Source organism: Nylanderia fulva, unplaced genomic scaffold (genome assembly GCF_048542155.1).
Source record: "Nylanderia fulva isolate GAGA-0341 unplaced genomic scaffold, ASM4854215v1 Scaffold20, whole genome shotgun sequence".
Lineage (NCBI taxonomy): Eukaryota > Metazoa > Arthropoda > Insecta > Hymenoptera > Formicidae > Nylanderia > Nylanderia fulva.
This window is the reverse complement of record NW_028190264.1, coordinates 178536-194572: the sequence shown is the minus strand read 5'-3', so window position 1 is coordinate 194572 and position 16037 is coordinate 178536. Positions and strand designations below refer to the sequence as shown.

General features: G+C 31.0%; 6 protein-coding genes across 8 annotated transcripts in view; 2 read left to right on the top strand and 4 right to left on the bottom strand.

Annotated features, from left to right (window-relative positions):
- The window catches only part of kis (chromodomain helicase DNA binding protein kismet), a 28758-nt gene extending 25412 nt beyond the window's left edge, over positions 1 to 3346 (bottom strand). Inside the window, 1 exon segment of the mRNA XM_029320007.2 lies at positions 3070 to 3346. The gene's annotated coding sequence lies outside the window, so the exon portion shown is untranslated.
- A 792-nt stretch (positions 3347 to 4138) lies between these two features.
- Fbxl4 (F box and leucine-rich-repeat gene 4) lies at positions 4139 to 7244 on the bottom strand. The gene is made up of 8 exons (XM_029319784.2): positions 7104 to 7244; positions 6719 to 6915; positions 6514 to 6607; positions 5961 to 6420; positions 5670 to 5865; positions 5213 to 5573; positions 4803 to 5133; positions 4139 to 4666 (listed from the first exon to the last, which is right to left on the bottom strand). Exons 2-8 carry the CDS (start codon positions 6911 to 6913, stop codon positions 4345 to 4347), a joined length of 1959 nt encoding a protein of 652 aa, XP_029175617.1. The 5' UTR covers positions 6914 to 6915; positions 7104 to 7244; the 3' UTR covers positions 4139 to 4344.
- Positions 7245 to 8071: 827 nt separating this feature from the next.
- On the top strand, positions 8072 to 10137 carry EloB (transcription elongation factor elongin B). 3 transcript variants are annotated; one of them, XM_029319873.2, is made up of 3 exons: positions 8072 to 8353; positions 8441 to 8549; positions 8792 to 10137. In XM_029319873.2, the coding sequence occupies exons 1-3, from the start codon at positions 8351 to 8353 to the stop codon at positions 9046 to 9048; spliced, it is 369 nt and encodes a 122-aa protein (XP_029175706.1). In that variant the 5' UTR covers positions 8072 to 8350; the 3' UTR covers positions 9049 to 10137. The 3 variants fall into 3 exon arrangements, with proteins under 3 accessions (XP_029175706.1, XP_029175705.1, XP_029175707.1); XM_029319872.2 differs by having other exon boundaries at positions 8432 to 8549; XM_029319874.2 differs by having other exon boundaries at positions 8073 to 8353; positions 8456 to 8549.
- LOC114944117 (esterase CG5412) lies at positions 9332 to 11184 on the bottom strand. Its single transcript, XM_029319871.2, has 5 exons — positions 11132 to 11184; positions 10882 to 11041; positions 10577 to 10771; positions 10362 to 10502; positions 9332 to 10272 (listed from the first exon to the last, which is right to left on the bottom strand). Exons 1-5 carry the CDS (start codon positions 11165 to 11167, stop codon positions 10139 to 10141), a joined length of 666 nt encoding a protein of 221 aa, XP_029175704.1. The 5' UTR covers positions 11168 to 11184; the 3' UTR covers positions 9332 to 10138.
- Positions 11185 to 11619: 435 nt separating this feature from the next.
- On the bottom strand, positions 11620 to 13455 carry mora (cysteine and histidine rich domain containing protein). Its single transcript, XM_029319868.2, has 4 exons — positions 13147 to 13455; positions 12501 to 13063; positions 12217 to 12405; positions 11620 to 12125 (listed from the first exon to the last, which is right to left on the bottom strand). Exons 1-4 carry the CDS (start codon positions 13220 to 13222, stop codon positions 11934 to 11936), a joined length of 1020 nt encoding a protein of 339 aa, XP_029175701.1. The 5' UTR covers positions 13223 to 13455; the 3' UTR covers positions 11620 to 11933.
- Positions 13456 to 13662: 207 nt separating this feature from the next.
- Positions 13663 to 15317, top strand: LOC114944116 (uncharacterized). Its single transcript, XM_029319869.2, has 4 exons — positions 13663 to 13844; positions 13980 to 14286; positions 14381 to 14696; positions 15022 to 15317. Exons 1-4 carry the CDS (start codon positions 13807 to 13809, stop codon positions 15144 to 15146), a joined length of 786 nt encoding a protein of 261 aa, XP_029175702.2. The 5' UTR covers positions 13663 to 13806; the 3' UTR covers positions 15147 to 15317.
- Positions 15318 to 16037: the final 720 nt, after the last annotated feature.

Here is a 16037-nt window from a genome sequence, read left to right as displayed (position 1 = left end):
TGGGAGAAAGGTCGGGGCTTTTTGTTTCCTTCCATTGTGTCGAATTTTCTTTTGACCTTTCCGACTTCTCTCTCTTTGTTTTCTTGTCACTTCCTTAACAGCACACATATCCCGAAGACGTTCAGAAAACATCCGAGGATGTCCGAATGTCCTCTGGATATTCTCTGAATATCTTTCGGATATGTTGTGCTATTGGGATGTGCATATGTGCGCATGCCCGATTGTAATTCATTATTGTTCGTTTTTGAAGATACAAAAGGAGAAAAAGCACCGATAGAAAATAAATAACAATATTGTCCCTTGTTTCTTCTCTCATAAACATGTTAATCGCCTTCAAGTTTGACAATAGTGATTTATTAGCTTGCATGCGGAGAGGACGGACCGCAAAAAGATCCGGCCCTAATTTAGAGACATCGATACTCCGAAAGTACGAAAAGAAATACGAGAAAAGGAAAAAAAAACTCGTATTTTTTTTCTTTAGACTGCGAGAAGCTTGAAAACACAAGGCGACAATTATTTGTTCGAACGTGACAAATAAGCTTCGAACTTGGCCTATAATAATAAAAATTTCGTCATTATCGTCAATGTGTCAATGAGAAACTCTAATTATACCGCGTTGCTTGGCGGAAATGCGAATAAAAATAGAACGAGACTTGCAAACACTTGCGCGAACTCTCTTTATGACGGATAAATTTACGTGCCCGGATAATACGTGTATATGTAAGTAATAATGCACGTATATATATGTGTATCCTATACTATGTATCTGGTGTACGGAGAGTCGTGCGAATTTTAGTGAAAGGATAGGAAGCGGCGCGGGAGAAAGAGAGAGAGACAGAGAACGCGCGAGAGAGAGAGAGAGGAGAGAAAAAAAGGAGGAAGGCAGAGGAGAAAGACGGCGAGAAAAGAACGCGGACGAATCGCGCTGGCAAACGCATCGAGTATTCAATAATATCGCGGTGAAGGCGCACCGCGCAATTGGTAGCGGCAAGACAGGAGTCGAAATTACGCGAGAAAGAGGACCAATCAGATTTTAGCTTATATAAAGTCCCGCGATAGCCGCGCGTAGGATATTCGATTAACCAATCGTATTCCGCAGGTATCGATTCGAATACATCTCTCGATGTGCCACACTCAAATGGCAGCCGACGTAGACCACCAGGATGATGATGATGATGATGATGAATGATGATGACGATGATGATGACAAGGATGATGATGATGATGATAAGGATTATGATGACGATGATGATGATAAGGATGATGATGATGATGATGATGATTATAAAAATGATGATGACAAGGATGATGATGATATGGATGAATGCCAGAATAATCGTGTGTGCATTTTATGTATATGTATACGACGCGATTTTGAACCCCCTAAGGTCCTATAACGGTTTCTATAACCGACAATGCTTTTGACAATTGCTGCTTTCGATCAACACAAGGACGCTCGTATATCTTCAGGGTTATTAGAGAAAGCAGCGTTATTTTTCGGGAAGAAACGAGCAACAATTTTCCGCGCAACTTTTTCTTTTTCATTGATAAACTCTCTCTCTGTCTCTCTCTATCTATCTTCCTTTCGATATCTGTTTTCTTTTTTTTCAGCTTATACTTGCTTGAATCTATATGAATATTCTATGTAAAAAAAAGGAAGAAAATATCTGTCCTCGAGAATCTACGAGGAATCGTCGAACCGACTCGAAGAAATCTTTTTATTAAGAGTCATGTAATTAAAATTTTGTTGATTCATGCATAGAAATGATAGATTTGGTGAAGATTCTATTATGCAGATAGATATATACTTTGCATCAATATATCTCATTTAGAATAATCGTTGTTATTAAAAAGTAACTATGCGCAATCAATTTAAAAGAAAAAAATAATTAAACTCGCAAACACTCGGTAATCTGTCAAAATTCGCTACCAACAAACGAGATAGAATAATTCATAAAATTTTACTATTACAATTTTCTGTTGAAAGAAAAAAATAATGAAGAAACGTCGCGCAGGTGGATGACCTCTGTTGAACAAAATAAACAAATCGATTTCATGCCGATCCGTCTGTCAAGACTCGAAGAGTCTCGAAAGGTCTTTCTCTTCTCGATTTTATCGATATTTACTTTATCATAAACAACAACACAAATAAAATGATCCGGAAGAAATGAAATTACTCCGAAAATGCTGAAGTTCGGAGGCATCCCCAGATAGCCGCAGTAATCATTATGACGTCATTTCGACGTCAAAATAACGTAATGTGACGTCAAAATACGTCATTTTTACGTCAAATGCATCATTTTTGCGTCATATACATCATTTTTACGTCCAATACGTCATTTTGACGGAATGTGACGTCAAAATATATCGTTTTGACGTCAAAATGACGTGATTCGGCGTCAAAGCGACTACTCAAAAGTAGCAAACTACTACGGGATCGATCGAGATCGCGCGGATTTATTCCCGATGATGAGAAAGGAGAGACAGAGGGAGAGACTCACGATTGTGCGATCCCATCTCTCTATTCCGAGGTCCATCAGGGGGAAAAATAAAAATCCGCGAGGCGAGCGGGAGAGCTACCGCACGAATGTTCGCTCAATCGTTATCTCGGTGTCCATTTTGTTTGGTTTAATTACTGAAGAGGCGTCGGTGGTGGACTGATGATGATGGTGCTGCTGCCGTGGGTTACGTTGACACAACACGACGACGAAAGGCAGCTTCCCCTTCGATGGGTAGCCAGCCAGCCGCCTCTTGTGTTTTGCTTACTGTCTCCGTGTAGGATCGGGAGACATCGAGAAACGATTACACACATGCAAAGAGAAATCACATACAACGAGTCAGAGGGAGAGAGAGAGAGAGAGAGAAGGATGGAGACAGAGTGCGAAAGAGAGAGTGCGGAAAAGGTATCACACTAGGAAAAGTCGCGAAGTGACAAAAATATGAACACTCTTACTTTCCGCCGACATCTAAGATCCTCCCTGGGCTGTCACTCGGGCGTCCTGGACTGACGGTAACCTAGTTCCGTGTCGGGAAAGAGGAGAGACAAAACAGGCGGTTTATGCTCCGTACCTGTGCCACCGCGATCGTTTTCCCCATTCACTCGATGTCGGCGACGACGTCACTCTAGGAAGTTGTTTCTCTCGCGCACTCTTCACACACACATACACTCTCTTTCTAGTATTCTCACTTTACGTATATACGTACACGTCCGCCCGTCTCACGACGACGCACACACACACACACACACACGCGCGCGCGCGCGCGCGATGATGATGAATGATGAACGTCGGTCTCGTCCCGTCTCGTCCTCGTCGTCGTCGTCGCCGGGCGACACTAGTGCCGCTTGGGCCTCCGTCGTGAAAAATGGCGTGAAAATTATTACGACGCGCGGCCCCCTCGCTCCGCTTCAACCTCCTTCTTCGATGGATCTGTCGCGCCTCGCGATTGGCCGCGCGCCGGCTCGTCCAGCGCGCCGATTGGCCGCGCGCCCGCTTGTCCAGCGAGCCGATTGGTTCTCCCACTAATGGCGGAAAATTTCGATTCTGATTCGCGCGGCCGAATATTTTTTTTAAACGGATTACCCCCTCACAGATTGAGCAAAGAATAATTTATACATTGAAAGAGTTATTATATATATATATATATATATATATATATATATATATATATAATTTTAGAATCGTACTTGTATTGGAAAAAATACAATTTTAAAATAAAGTTATTCTTTCGCTTTTTTGAAACGTAAGTTTAAAAAGAAAATAAAAATAAGTTATTTTAATATGCCAATAAATTTATATTTCATATATAAAATATACTATATATTATTTACATTAGTAAATTTATAACTAATAAATGTACTAATAAATATAAGAAATAAAAATATGCAAAAAATTTATATCACTATAGTAAATATATAATTATAATATATTGATAAATTTCTCTATAAACTGAAATAAATAAATATATATATATATATATATATATATATATATAAATTGGTTAAGATGTACATATAAGAGTTTTTTATTATATAAAATTTGATATTTATTTTTCTTTCCTTTTTTGTACTTGGATTTCTTGTAGATTACCAATTAACTATTCATATAGTTAATTGAATCCACATCTAAATTTGAGTGTATTGTCATTTATATCATTACAAATTTATTTGTATTTAGATATTCGTGGCTTGATACTAATATCTATAATATAAATAGTAAGCTATTTGTATTAATAAACTTATATTAATTATTTGTATATTTTAATTTTATACTTTTAAACTTTAGCTTTTTTAAATCTGTTTTATATATTAAAATTCTCTAGAAAACCCTACTTTAAATCGTACCATCAATGATAGCCAATTATTCTTTTGATAGCTACATTTGGATACTCTTCCTGCCATTTCTCGATATAAAAATTGTTGATGTTATCGCAAAAGCTAAGGTCCATTAATTCCAATTTAGGACAACTTAATAAAAGTTCATAACATATATCCGATGTCAGAGATAGCGCGCCTAACAAATCCAATTGTTTCAAATGTTTGCACTGTGTCAATGCTTTCAAATCACGATCCGTGAGTCCTCGAAAAGCAGCCAAGAAGACCTTTTCCAAGAGCTGACAAGAAGACAATAATTTCACCAAAGTTTCACCATGACCAGATGTGCTACCGCTATACAAGAACAACAAAAACTATATTATTATAGTCTCTTGTAAAGAAACAATTAATACAGTTTCCAAGTGTAAACAGAAGAAACTGTAGTAGAGAATAATGTAAATAATTGTCAGAGAAAAATCATAATACGCACCACCAACTGAAATCCACCTCTCGTAGATTCTTACAAGCAGCCAGAGCATTAATACCTTGCGATGTAAGAGTCTGTGCCTTCCAAAAGTCTATACTTTCCAAATTTGGACATGATCTTCCCAATTCCATCGCAACTGCATCTATGTTTATATTGATTTGAAACGTTCCTGCTATATTTAAGTGACGTAACCATCGATTCTTCTGCAGTATTCCACATAAAGTTTTAGTTGTTATAGTTGTCCTATAAAGGTCTAAATGCTCGAGAAATTCGAGATTCATGAGATACTCGAATCCTTTATCTTGTATGCTTTGACAATTGCGTAAATATAATTCTAAAAAAATATATATATATATTATATATTTTTTCTTATATTATTTGGCTATATGCTTATAATAATTATATTTGTATACCTTTCAAATTTCTACATGTTATTGATATTTGAGAAATAGTTGAATTGTCAACATTTTCACAGCAATTTAATCGTAGATGCGTTAAAAGACTTCCACAATCAACCAGAAACTCTTTAATACTTGTAGGAGAAAACATGCCATGATTACCACACCATGAAAGATCCAACTTTCGTAAATATTTACATCTAAATGATAAGTTGTGCAATGTAGATGCATTGAAAGAATGCCAATATGGTTTTAAGTTTAAACACGTATAGAGCAAAGGATCTAGTACCAAGTTATAAAAATACTTATTTACTCTGGATATAAGATATAGCGATCTCAAATCTAAGTTCTTTAATATTTTTAATATCGTTTCGTCCTGCAAAAGAAAATTGTAAAATCTTATTAAATGATATAACATGAATATTATAAATAATAATATCACTATGCATAGGACTTAAAAAAAAAACTTTACAGAAAGCATAGAAAAATAGCCACAAGACTCCTCAGATTCATTTGAAGAAGCTTCAATATTGTTCATAAATTTTGTTGGTAAATCTTTTATTAAAAATTGTTGCATATTATTGAGTCCTTCTTGTATAGGTGGTATGCGGTGATAAAGTTGTTCTAGATGAGATATATGCATACTCTTAAGATTGTCAATTATATCACTGCAAATAGTATTATTAAATAAATATTTCAAATTTGTTTTCATTATTACATAAGTAAAAAATGTTTAAATATTACATATCAACAATTATAATACCTTTCATATGTAGTATAATGTTCATCCAATATTACTTTCAGATCTTTGCTCTGTTGTACATTTTCATAATCTGGTGTTAAGTTGATTAAAGTAGAATTTGAATCGTCAACATGACTATAATTCGTATCTTGTAATAAATCAGATAAGCTCTGTTTGCTTGATGGATTCTTGGGAAACATCATTTCCAATGTACCGATTAACAACACAGCATCCAACTCTGTGTAATAGTCCAATAGACTATGGTTGAATTCCAGCCTCAACATTTTGGTCTTGAAATTGCACAACTGTAAAGGCGGGGAGAATAATCTTGAGTTCTTGATTACAATCTGAGGCAGTCCGCTCCACAATCGATGCCACTGACCACAACCATCTTGCGCCCATATAGCAATCACACTCCCAGGATTATATAATTCATATATGGAAACTCTGATTGGATATACTGGCTCAACATATTGAATATCTTCAAATTTCATGTAACAGAACAAACAATAATTATAATTTTACCATTAAATTTATCTATTTTTCCTGCTACTATTGCAAATATTTTATATACCAATATAATCTTGACTCACAGCATCCAGATTATTCTGCGGCATGTAATCGATGGATCTTGAAGGTGCCTTATCCCACCATAATCCATAAGTTCTCTACAAAAAAAAAGTAAATTTATCAAATCTCAAATGCAATGCATCTTATTTTGATTAAAAGTAGCAGTTATTTTACCAATTTAACAAAAGATAAAGTCAGGGAATACATACCATGGCAAATGCCTGTGGAAAATCTCCATATTCTGGAAATTTACTGGGTGGTCCAATTATATTATGAGCGGTGTAGGATATGCTGATAGTATGGCTATTGCCATATTGAGAACTGAAGCTATAAACGTTACTCACAAACTGCTCTATAACATTGAACCCTGGTTTCTTTTTACTTTGATCCTCATGAGATGTCATGTCTCCAGATAAAAATATTAATTTTATATTAATATTAAATATATAATATTATTATATATATGTAGTTATATACATTATAATTATACAATTTAATTGATTGTATTATATAATTGCATATGATAAAATAAGGCTCAGACGTTATAAAAAAACATAATACCTTTTAACTAAATGCAAAAAATGATAAATTTACCTTAATAATAAAACTGTTTGACATCTCATATGCTAACTGAAACTGAAGACATCACGTTTCTAACCTACTGATCATTGGGAGAGGGGAAATAAAAAATAAACAATACATGCGATCTAAAGCGGGAAGCACACACTTTTGCATAGGCGCACAAGCGTAAGCATAATAATCTTGATTGGTCTATAAACGTATACATAAGAAATTTAACCAATCGAATTTCTTATGCATATGCTTATGCAAGAGTGTGTGCTTTTCCCTTAAATTAGATACAATGTAAATTGTATTTATTAAAAAATAAATATAAATAAAATATAAAATATTTAAATATTAATTGTATATCAAAATTGCCTTAAATTAGCATTAAACTGTGCATTGAGAATTGAGCTTAAGAATTTATAAATTATTTATTACAATAAATAAATTAAATTAGATATATAATTAATTAAATAATTAATTACATAATAAATTAAATAATTTAAATTCGACCAAAAAAATAAAGAAATAATTAAAACCAAAACATCTCTTCGCATCTATTTTTATAAATCTCATCCCGATTTTCTATATTCTATAGGATAAAATCATGCAGGAAGGAAAAAATATAAAATATAAGATAAAATATAAAATAAAAATATAAAAATATAATATAAAAATATAAAATATAAATCTGCATTAACTTGTGCATTGAGAATTGAGATTAAGGATTTAAATTGAACCAATCGGAAGAAGTCTCTGCGTCAGGGATTTGCTGATTGGTCGATGCTATTCCTATTATTATAGCCAAAAATATTGGCCTCACATGTTCACTTCATGAATCGAAGGAAAAATAAATAATTGACAACCATTTCCAATTTTAATTCAAATAAAAAAATAATAAAAAAATATATAAATAGTAATAAAATAATAAGTGCTAAAAAATAAAATAAAACACGAAACATCCCTTGGAAGAAATGTTTTTAGCTTGGGTAGACTTCATGCAAGAGAGAGAACCCACCAAAACTCTCTTCGTGCTCCGATTTTCTATAGGATAGTATAGAGAAGCTTCGCTCCGGTTTACTATAGGATTTTCGCCGAGTTTGCAAAAAGAGTCCAGCTTCAGGTGCGAAGATATACTGGGGGTATATCTTTGACCTGAAGGCCTGCTAGTAAACATAACAAATTTAAGGCAATATAGGCGAGACTCGCAACCTTAGAAGAATTATTATATTAATTAATCCGCCTGTGTTAATTAGGTGTATATAATTAGGCTCACAATGGTAAGTTCTTGACTTAATTAAAGACGTCTCATTTGATTGACGAATACTCCATGTCCCCGAGTCAACTAACCTCTGAAGGCACTTCAGTCGCTTCCGTTGCAGGATGTATTTTTAATGATCAGGCGAAAAAAAATGACAATATTTACCGACGCGAAAGACGACACCACAGTACTCGAGCTTAAGAAGATGATTGAAGGTAAAGTATCTCTAGGGAACGAACAAATTATCAAGAGTGTAAAATGACAAATCATATTTGTCGACATCTTGGACTTTCGATTGAATTATTGTTCCTTCATTAATGTGATTATTTTTTATATCATATATTTTATACATTATTTTTTATATAATATTTTTGATATAACATTGACATTAACTTAGTTTCTTCTTTTTCTTTTTTTTTTTTTTTTTTTTTTTTTTTGGTTTCTTTTGCTTTTACAGGCATACTGAAAGTACCACCAGCAAATCAACAGCTATTTAATAAGGAATATTTTCTCATGGTTGATAACAAGGCATTGCAAGAATATGGATTGACATCGTTAACCGCAAAAGCGCAAAATCCTGCATTAGTTGGTTTAGCTTTACGTCAATCGGATGGTCAATTTGAGCCCTTGGAGATGACGCCGTTTTCATTACCACCAGATCTCCCCGATGTTATGAAATCTCAAGAGAATAATGGACAAGAGCAATCTCCTTGAAATAATGCGGATGGTATATGCACCAATTGACGATGAAGTTTTGTGTTCTATACATTTTAGTAATCGTCAGTGCAATTCTGAATGGTAAAACGAGAGAAATTCTTATGTACCATGTACTATGTGAATATTAGAATGTGAATATCATGGTGTCGAGAGGGAGCACTATGTGAATATATTAGATACGTACAATTTTATACAGAGATGTTCGGAACAGCAACTTTTTTTCAATATTTAATCTAATGAGGACGCTATGTAGTCACAATCTTCAGTTTTTCTAATAACATCACAAGTAATAATTTGTATATTCAATTATTAGACTGAAGGTGATAATAAAACTGAAAAAGAAACATGCTCACACTTTACACCGTGCATTATAAACCAAATTTATATAGATAAAATTATACATTAGTATTTTGTTATGATCAGATTGCGAGAATAAATACCTCAGCTTATCATTAAGTTACAAATATAGCTTAAATATTTTTAAATAATTTTTAACATCTTAAAAACCGAATTTTTGTTTTATTTAACTGGCTATACATAAATATATATATATATTTATACCCTTGTATCACAAGGAAGACTAAAATAAATTCAGTTTCATAAGATGTGTACAGATAATTTCTTATTTAATATGCAAAAAATTATATTTCTAAATTATAATTCTTATAGTCACAAAGCATACCAACATATAAGGCTGATTGGGTCTGTGTTGATATAAGATATACAATTATTATAAATGTAAAATATAATGCTCCAATGAATGGTTTTTAACTCTATAATATTGTATATCCTATTACAATTATTATGCAACTTATATATAGTTTTATAATTACTAGCAACACAATTATATTACTATATGTACAATGCAAATAATATCACACTAAGCAACAATAAAAAGAAAATAAATATATTATGCATGTATGATTGCACAATATGTTTATTAAATATTCAAGTGTCCTGTGCATATTCACATTTATTCAACCAATCATATGTACTTACATTTGAAATTCATTCACACAACTCAATCGCATACTCTAAACAAAATTATAAATTTAATAATAAAATAAAACAATTTTTTATTAATTACTTATAGATCTTTATTTGCCAGCATTTCCATTATGAAATCCCTGTAGAAATCTTTTTTGCTTGGTACATAGTGGCCACCTTCATGTCGTATCACTTTCTTATTTGGATAAAGACAGCTAATTTGTTCTGCCATTACTGTAATAAAAATAAATAATGAATTTAATCTAGTATTTCAATATAATTTTTTATTCAACTATAAATCATAATAAATTATAATTCCATACCTGTTGGAATGACTTGATCATTCTCTCCGTAAATGTGCAACGAAGGTACATCTATCTTTTCATTGTAATATGTTGCATGAGGTGCGCACAATGATTTGAATCCAGATATCATAATAGCAAAGTTAAATTCGATCTGTAATACTATGAGAAGATAAATAATTATATATACATATATTTTTTTATTTTTCTTATGTATTATCTTCCAAGTTCTTTACTTTTCCTTTTTATCATAGCACATAATATGCTAACGTAAGCAGCTCCTTGTGAAAAACCTAATATACCGTCAAAGGGACCTTGTTCTGAAAATGTTTTTTCTATTAAGGCTATACTCTTCTCAAATCCTACACATAATTCACTAGGTACTGTTGCTTTAAATACATGATCCTCTGTGTTAAACCACCATCCGTATCCTGTAATTTAAATATATTTTTAATACACTAATTAAATAATAAGCAAATAACAATATGTAGAGTTTTCTTATAATTAATTCTATTAGACACTTTTCTTGTATAACACACACCATTTTCATCTGCAGTCTCTTCACTTTCATTATTTGATGGGACTTTATGTGGTGCCCTTATAAATGTGAAATCTATTTCTTTTTTAAATCCCTTCCTTAAAGATCCTAATTTGGCGCTAAATATTACATCCGATTGCCTATATCCATGTAACGCTAATATCTGAAATAAAAAAAATATATATATATACTAACATTATGTATCAAATTATATTACGTATTCTTATATCAATGCATTGAAATAATTACTCACTCGTAATTTTGATTTGGTTGAATTAATGGGTTGCATTTTACTTATTGTTAGCTCTAGAACAAATCGAAAATTGTCATGTATATACATTCAAGAATTAGACATCAATCAAGTACCTTTATTTTTTATCTCTCTCTATTCTTAACTAGTTGTCATTTTCTGTAAACTAAATATCTATATATATCTTTGTATTTTAGTTCTATATATATTATGCATTATTTAAAAAATAATAGAAATTATACACACGGCTTTGAACCATATAATAAATATATTTGTATATTTGTAAAGGAATTAATAAAAATATACATAAATATAAAATTATAATCCTTATAATTTATAGTATTGGGAATAATTTTTTATAGGGAAATAAAATCAATAAATTGATATATAACGTATTAAACATTAATCTATTTATTAATATCAGTTTTAAAAGAAAGATTAGACTGCAAAATTAAAAATATAAATATATATATATATATATATATATATAATTTACAACTTCGTATTTGACTTAAATTTGTCAAAAATAATAAATTTATTTTCTATTCTTTCAATTACCATAATTTTACTAAAAAATTATGTTGACAAGAATGGTCAACACAAAATTTTTTACATAAAAATTGTTTAGCTTAAATAGTATAATTGTAATAATTAACGTTTTTGATATAACTTGTGCAAGTTGAAAAAAAAAATTTGTTTAATATTCTTTCCTTAATTTCCACAAATCATATCAGAGAGAAAAGATAAATTATTATAATTGTACCATTTAACTGATAAATTCTTTAACAATTACAAATTACGTTGTTTAAAGGTCGCTAAGATCCACAGCTTCAATCTGTGTATTAAGATTGGCAACATTTTCCTTGGTTTTAGAAATTTCCGTCTGTACTTCTCTAGGAATATCCAATTTCGACCATGAACCAGGTTCAGCTTTCTTTAATTTGATTTCTACTTTGGTTGGCAGCATATTTACACTACTTTGCTCAATATCCACAATCTAAAAATAAAAGGTAAATAACTTTTATAAATATACATATTTCTTAATTTTATAGAATAATTTTAAAAAATAATAAAACATTAATATATACTCCTCTCAATTCTACATCAAGATTGTATCTTGAGTTTTCTTCTATAAAGAATAAATCTACAGTCAAATGAATAGGATTTAATTTTACAACAGACTGATTAGGCAGATATTTCTTCGCATATATAGAAACAACTACGTATGCTCCAGTTTGATGCCAGTCCATCCTACATTGAGCCTTTTTCCCAGTATTCTAAGAAAAAACAAATATTAAAAATATTAATTATTAAAAATATTGCTCAAGCTGCAATTTATTATTTTTTCTTTACAATTTACAATTTATCTCACCTTAGAAAACCATACATGTCTGCCTTGCGTACAACCTGGCTGGTCCAAAAATACAGAAAATTCTGTTGTCTTTTTTTTACAACAGGACCAATATTTCAACCCTTCATGAAATATAGGTACTCCCGAATGATAACGACAAGTTTCTTCATCAGAGGTAGTCCCTAGGTAAGACGCCTTACACGAATTATTTTTACAATTTTGTCCTATTTGTATTTCGCTCTCTGTTGACTTATCAGTCTCCGTAACTGTCAATCCTTTAATTTGTTCCAACAGAGCGGGAGATATTGTTGGCGATAGTGTGAGTTGAGGAACATCAAAGGGAGGTCTTTGTAAGGATATTCCATTGTTCACAGGCTTCGGAATGACTTCTATCACTTCATTAACCTTGGATTTGTCGACAAATGGTTTCTCTGGTTCTGGTGGTTTCTCATTCGAGTGCTTTGCTTTCGTGCAACCTTTAATGTTCAAGAACTCTGTAAAATCTGTACATTTTTTGTTACAGCAGGACCATCCTTTATAAGCATCGTGAAACACTGGATATCCAGGATGATGGACGCAATCATCTGTGAAAGAATTATAAGAATTATAATTAAATTATACAATTAAATTATTAATTTTTTAACTTTATAAAAGTGGCATAACTTACCATCCTTATTATCATTGGGGTCGAATTTCTTTCCGCAACCGCGATGATAACAATTCAACAAAGTCTCTTGTGACATCTCTATTTCACAATTAATTAATTTTTTTTTCTATTGAGTTTTTGAAAAAATATAAAATATTATATATGTACGAAAACTGTTTTCTCTCCACTTTCCGTAAAATTCGAGAAAATTCCAACACGTTTCATCAGCTTCAGAATTCGCAGAGAAATATCCAGATTTGTTCTCTGCAGCAGAATTAGAACGAGATGGATATATAATAACGAGTTGAAAGAAAGGGAAGAAAAACAGAAAGTGCAAGAAGTTCAGTTGCAAGGAACAAACCTCTTTCGAATCTGTCTTCGCCAGATGACGTCATAATCTGTCATGAACAAGATGACGTCAAGATTCGGGACAAATGGAAACTCTAGATCCGAAAGTAGAAACCAATCACGTTTGATTTTTACCTAGTGATTTTTTCCACTGAATTTTTTACTAAAAAGAATATTTAGGGATATATTTGATTTAAAGGGAAACCGACGAATCCTTTTAAATTTCAGACAGCCGTTGTGGAAGATTTTGTCATCGTTGCATGTGCTTTTTCGCTGTTTGAACTTTTAATTTTAATTATTTGACAAAAGTGTATATTGAATATTGAGGAAAAAATGAAGAGAGTGAAATCTAAAGCTAATCCATCGTCCAGGTAAATAAAAAAATGAATTGATCTTTGTTAAAGTGAGACTTATTCTAAAAAAAAAAGCACACCGATTTTTTCATCTTTATTATCATTTAATTTCGCTTTTCTAATAAATATGTAATAATAGAAATTTTGTAACAGTACAAGAAATATTGCTACGCAGACTACAGATTTTGATAGTTCTACTGAGATTGCCAAATTGCAAGATCAAATAAAACTCTTGCAGCTTCAGAACGATGTTCTGAAGCAACAGACGAAAACACCTGAAAAATCTTACACAATGACACGTACTAATAAACAGCTTTATGCATCAGAAACACCTAAAAGCAAGGATGTGAAACATTGTAAGTGTAAAAAAAATTGCTCCTCACAAGCCTGTGGGTGTGTTAAAAAAAACAACAAATGCAACTCTTTGTGCAAATGTAATTTTGAAATATGTCAAAACCAGGTAATATTTATTGTTATTTACAGATCTATAAAATGTTTTTATCGTGAGTAGCATTTTTAAGCAACTTTACATAGAAATTAATTTTATTTTACAGAAATCAAAACATGATGATAATAAGGAAAATATTAATAATATCACTGACGTTGAGATTTCTATGAATCAAAACACAAAGAGTGATCCTATAGAAGTAATGTTTGATCCCATGAAACCAAAACATCAATTATCACGAACACCACCAAAGAAAAATTTTGGAGAGATAAGTGATATAGCTGATGAATCACTGATGGATAACAATAAAACACTAGAGCCAATAATTAATAACAATAAATCACTAGAGATGGATAATGCAATTGAGACTCAATCACATTATAAGCTAAATAAAAATACAAAAATTTTATCTTCTGTTAAAGGTATGTTAAATAAAGTTAAATGAACAAATTGTTTGCATTGTTTATAGACATTTATTATATTTCATCATTGTCATTATTTACATCTGTGAATTTCTTTGCCAATTATGTTATTCATTATATTATTTATAATTCTTTGGTTTTTCTGATATACTGATAATTTTAACACATTAATTAGGATTTTAAAATAAAATTCAGTTTAAAGGAGAAATTAAATAGAAGACTAAATTTTTACTGTCTACTTATACTCTCTCATATGTTTAATTAAATTCTTTATATATATTATGCAATTAATATTTATATTTTAATTATATGTAATAAATTTCAGATGTGGAGGAAGAAAATGTTGATTGGCAAGAGCACACTGCACAACTTATTCCTTGTAAAAAATGCAAACGAACTTTTATGCCATCCCGGATCCAGAAACATGAGGCATGCTGTAAAAAGATTTAAAAAAAATTCTGGAAAATTTTTTTAAAATTTTACAAATTAAGATTACAAGATAAGATAAATAATTATTTTTTCATGTAAATAAGATATATTTTACTATGTATATTGATATTGTAACAATAATGTGATGTTATATATTTTTTAATAGAAGAATTAAACTTGTGAAATATTAAATATGGAGATTTTAATTTCAAAAGATTTGATAAAAGCAATGTCAGAGGAACTGATTTATATAAACATTATAGAACATTTTGAAAGGCTAGTAAATGAGTTTAAGAGTCTTCTTTTAAGTGAGTGATATTACGTTTTGTATTATATTTCAAATTCCAAATTATATTCTCATTCTCATGTATCATTCTAATGATATACATTTTTTTTGCAAATTTGTCGAATAATACAAATTCTACAAGATTAATAAAAATGCATAAATTTATCTGTTTTGCACTTTATTTTTAAAATATATTGGAACTTATTGTAAATATAGAATCCTGAGAAGCTTGAACAATATTATATTGCTTAAGGGGAGTGTGATTTATTGATTTACATAATAGAAATTAGTCAATATATCCTCTGGAATCTTCAATACAGAGAATTATAGATAATACATACAAACACACAGGAATATCTGTCAATTAAAAAGATTAGATTTATTTAACATTAACTGTGATTTTATTGCAGAAAAGTTTATTATATATTGGCACAGAGATTCATCTTTGTTTGAAATACATGCTACTTATTGAAGAGCATTTGGAATGTCCAATTAAAAGTCTGCAAAATCTAAAATTGGCTTACGCTTACAAAAAATTTGTTTCTGCGCAGTCTCCTCAACAAAATTACATTGAGCTTTGTAGCCGAATCTTTTTATTTCGATGATGCCTCCAAAATTAGTTTACG

Excerpts from the sequence above, each read along its gene's own strand:
- Fbxl4 (XM_029319784.2), bottom strand. The coding sequence starts at position 6,913 with ATGACATCTCATGAGGATCAAAGTAAAAAGAAACCAGGGTTCAATGTT. Across the intron at positions 6,421-6,513 it reads TGTGAGTCAAGATTATATTG|ATATTCAATATGTTGAGCCA; the intron begins GTATATAAAATA and ends TGAAATTTGAAG. Across the intron at positions 4,667-4,802 it reads GAGGTGGATTTCAGTTGGTG|CGGTAGCACATCTGGTCATG; the intron begins GTGCGTATTATG and ends GTTCTTGTATAG.
- EloB (XM_029319872.2), top strand. Across the intron at positions 8,550-8,791 it reads GCTTAAGAAGATGATTGAAG|GCATACTGAAAGTACCACCA; the intron begins GTAAAGTATCTC and ends TTGCTTTTACAG.
- LOC114944117 (XM_029319871.2), bottom strand. The coding sequence starts at position 11,167 with ATGCAACCCATTAATTCAACCAAATCAAAATTACGA. Across the intron at positions 10,772-10,881 it reads AGAGACTGCAGATGAAAATG|GATACGGATGGTGGTTTAAC; the intron begins GTGTGTGTTATA and ends TTTAAATTACAG. Across the intron at positions 10,503-10,576 it reads TGCTATGATAAAAAGGAAAA|TATTACAGATCGAATTTAAC; the intron begins GTAAAGAACTTG and ends ATCTTCTCATAG.
- mora (XM_029319868.2), bottom strand. The coding sequence starts at position 13,222 with ATGTCACAAGAGACTTTGTTGAATTGTTATCATCGCGGTTGCGGAAAG. Across the intron at positions 13,064-13,146 it reads CCCCAATGATAATAAGGATG|ATGATTGCGTCCATCATCCT; the intron begins GTAAGTTATGCC and ends ATTCTTTCACAG. Across the intron at positions 12,406-12,500 it reads GACATGTATGGTTTTCTAAG|AATACTGGGAAAAAGGCTCA; the intron begins GTGAGATAAATT and ends GTTTTTTCTTAG.
- LOC114944116 (XM_029319869.2), top strand. The coding sequence starts at position 13,807 with ATGAAGAGAGTGAAATCTAAAGCTAATCCATCGTCCAG. Across the intron at positions 13,845-13,979 it reads AAAGCTAATCCATCGTCCAG|TACAAGAAATATTGCTACGC; the intron begins GTAAATAAAAAA and ends ATTTTGTAACAG. Across the intron at positions 14,697-15,021 it reads AATTTTATCTTCTGTTAAAG|ATGTGGAGGAAGAAAATGTT; the intron begins GTATGTTAAATA and ends AATAAATTTCAG.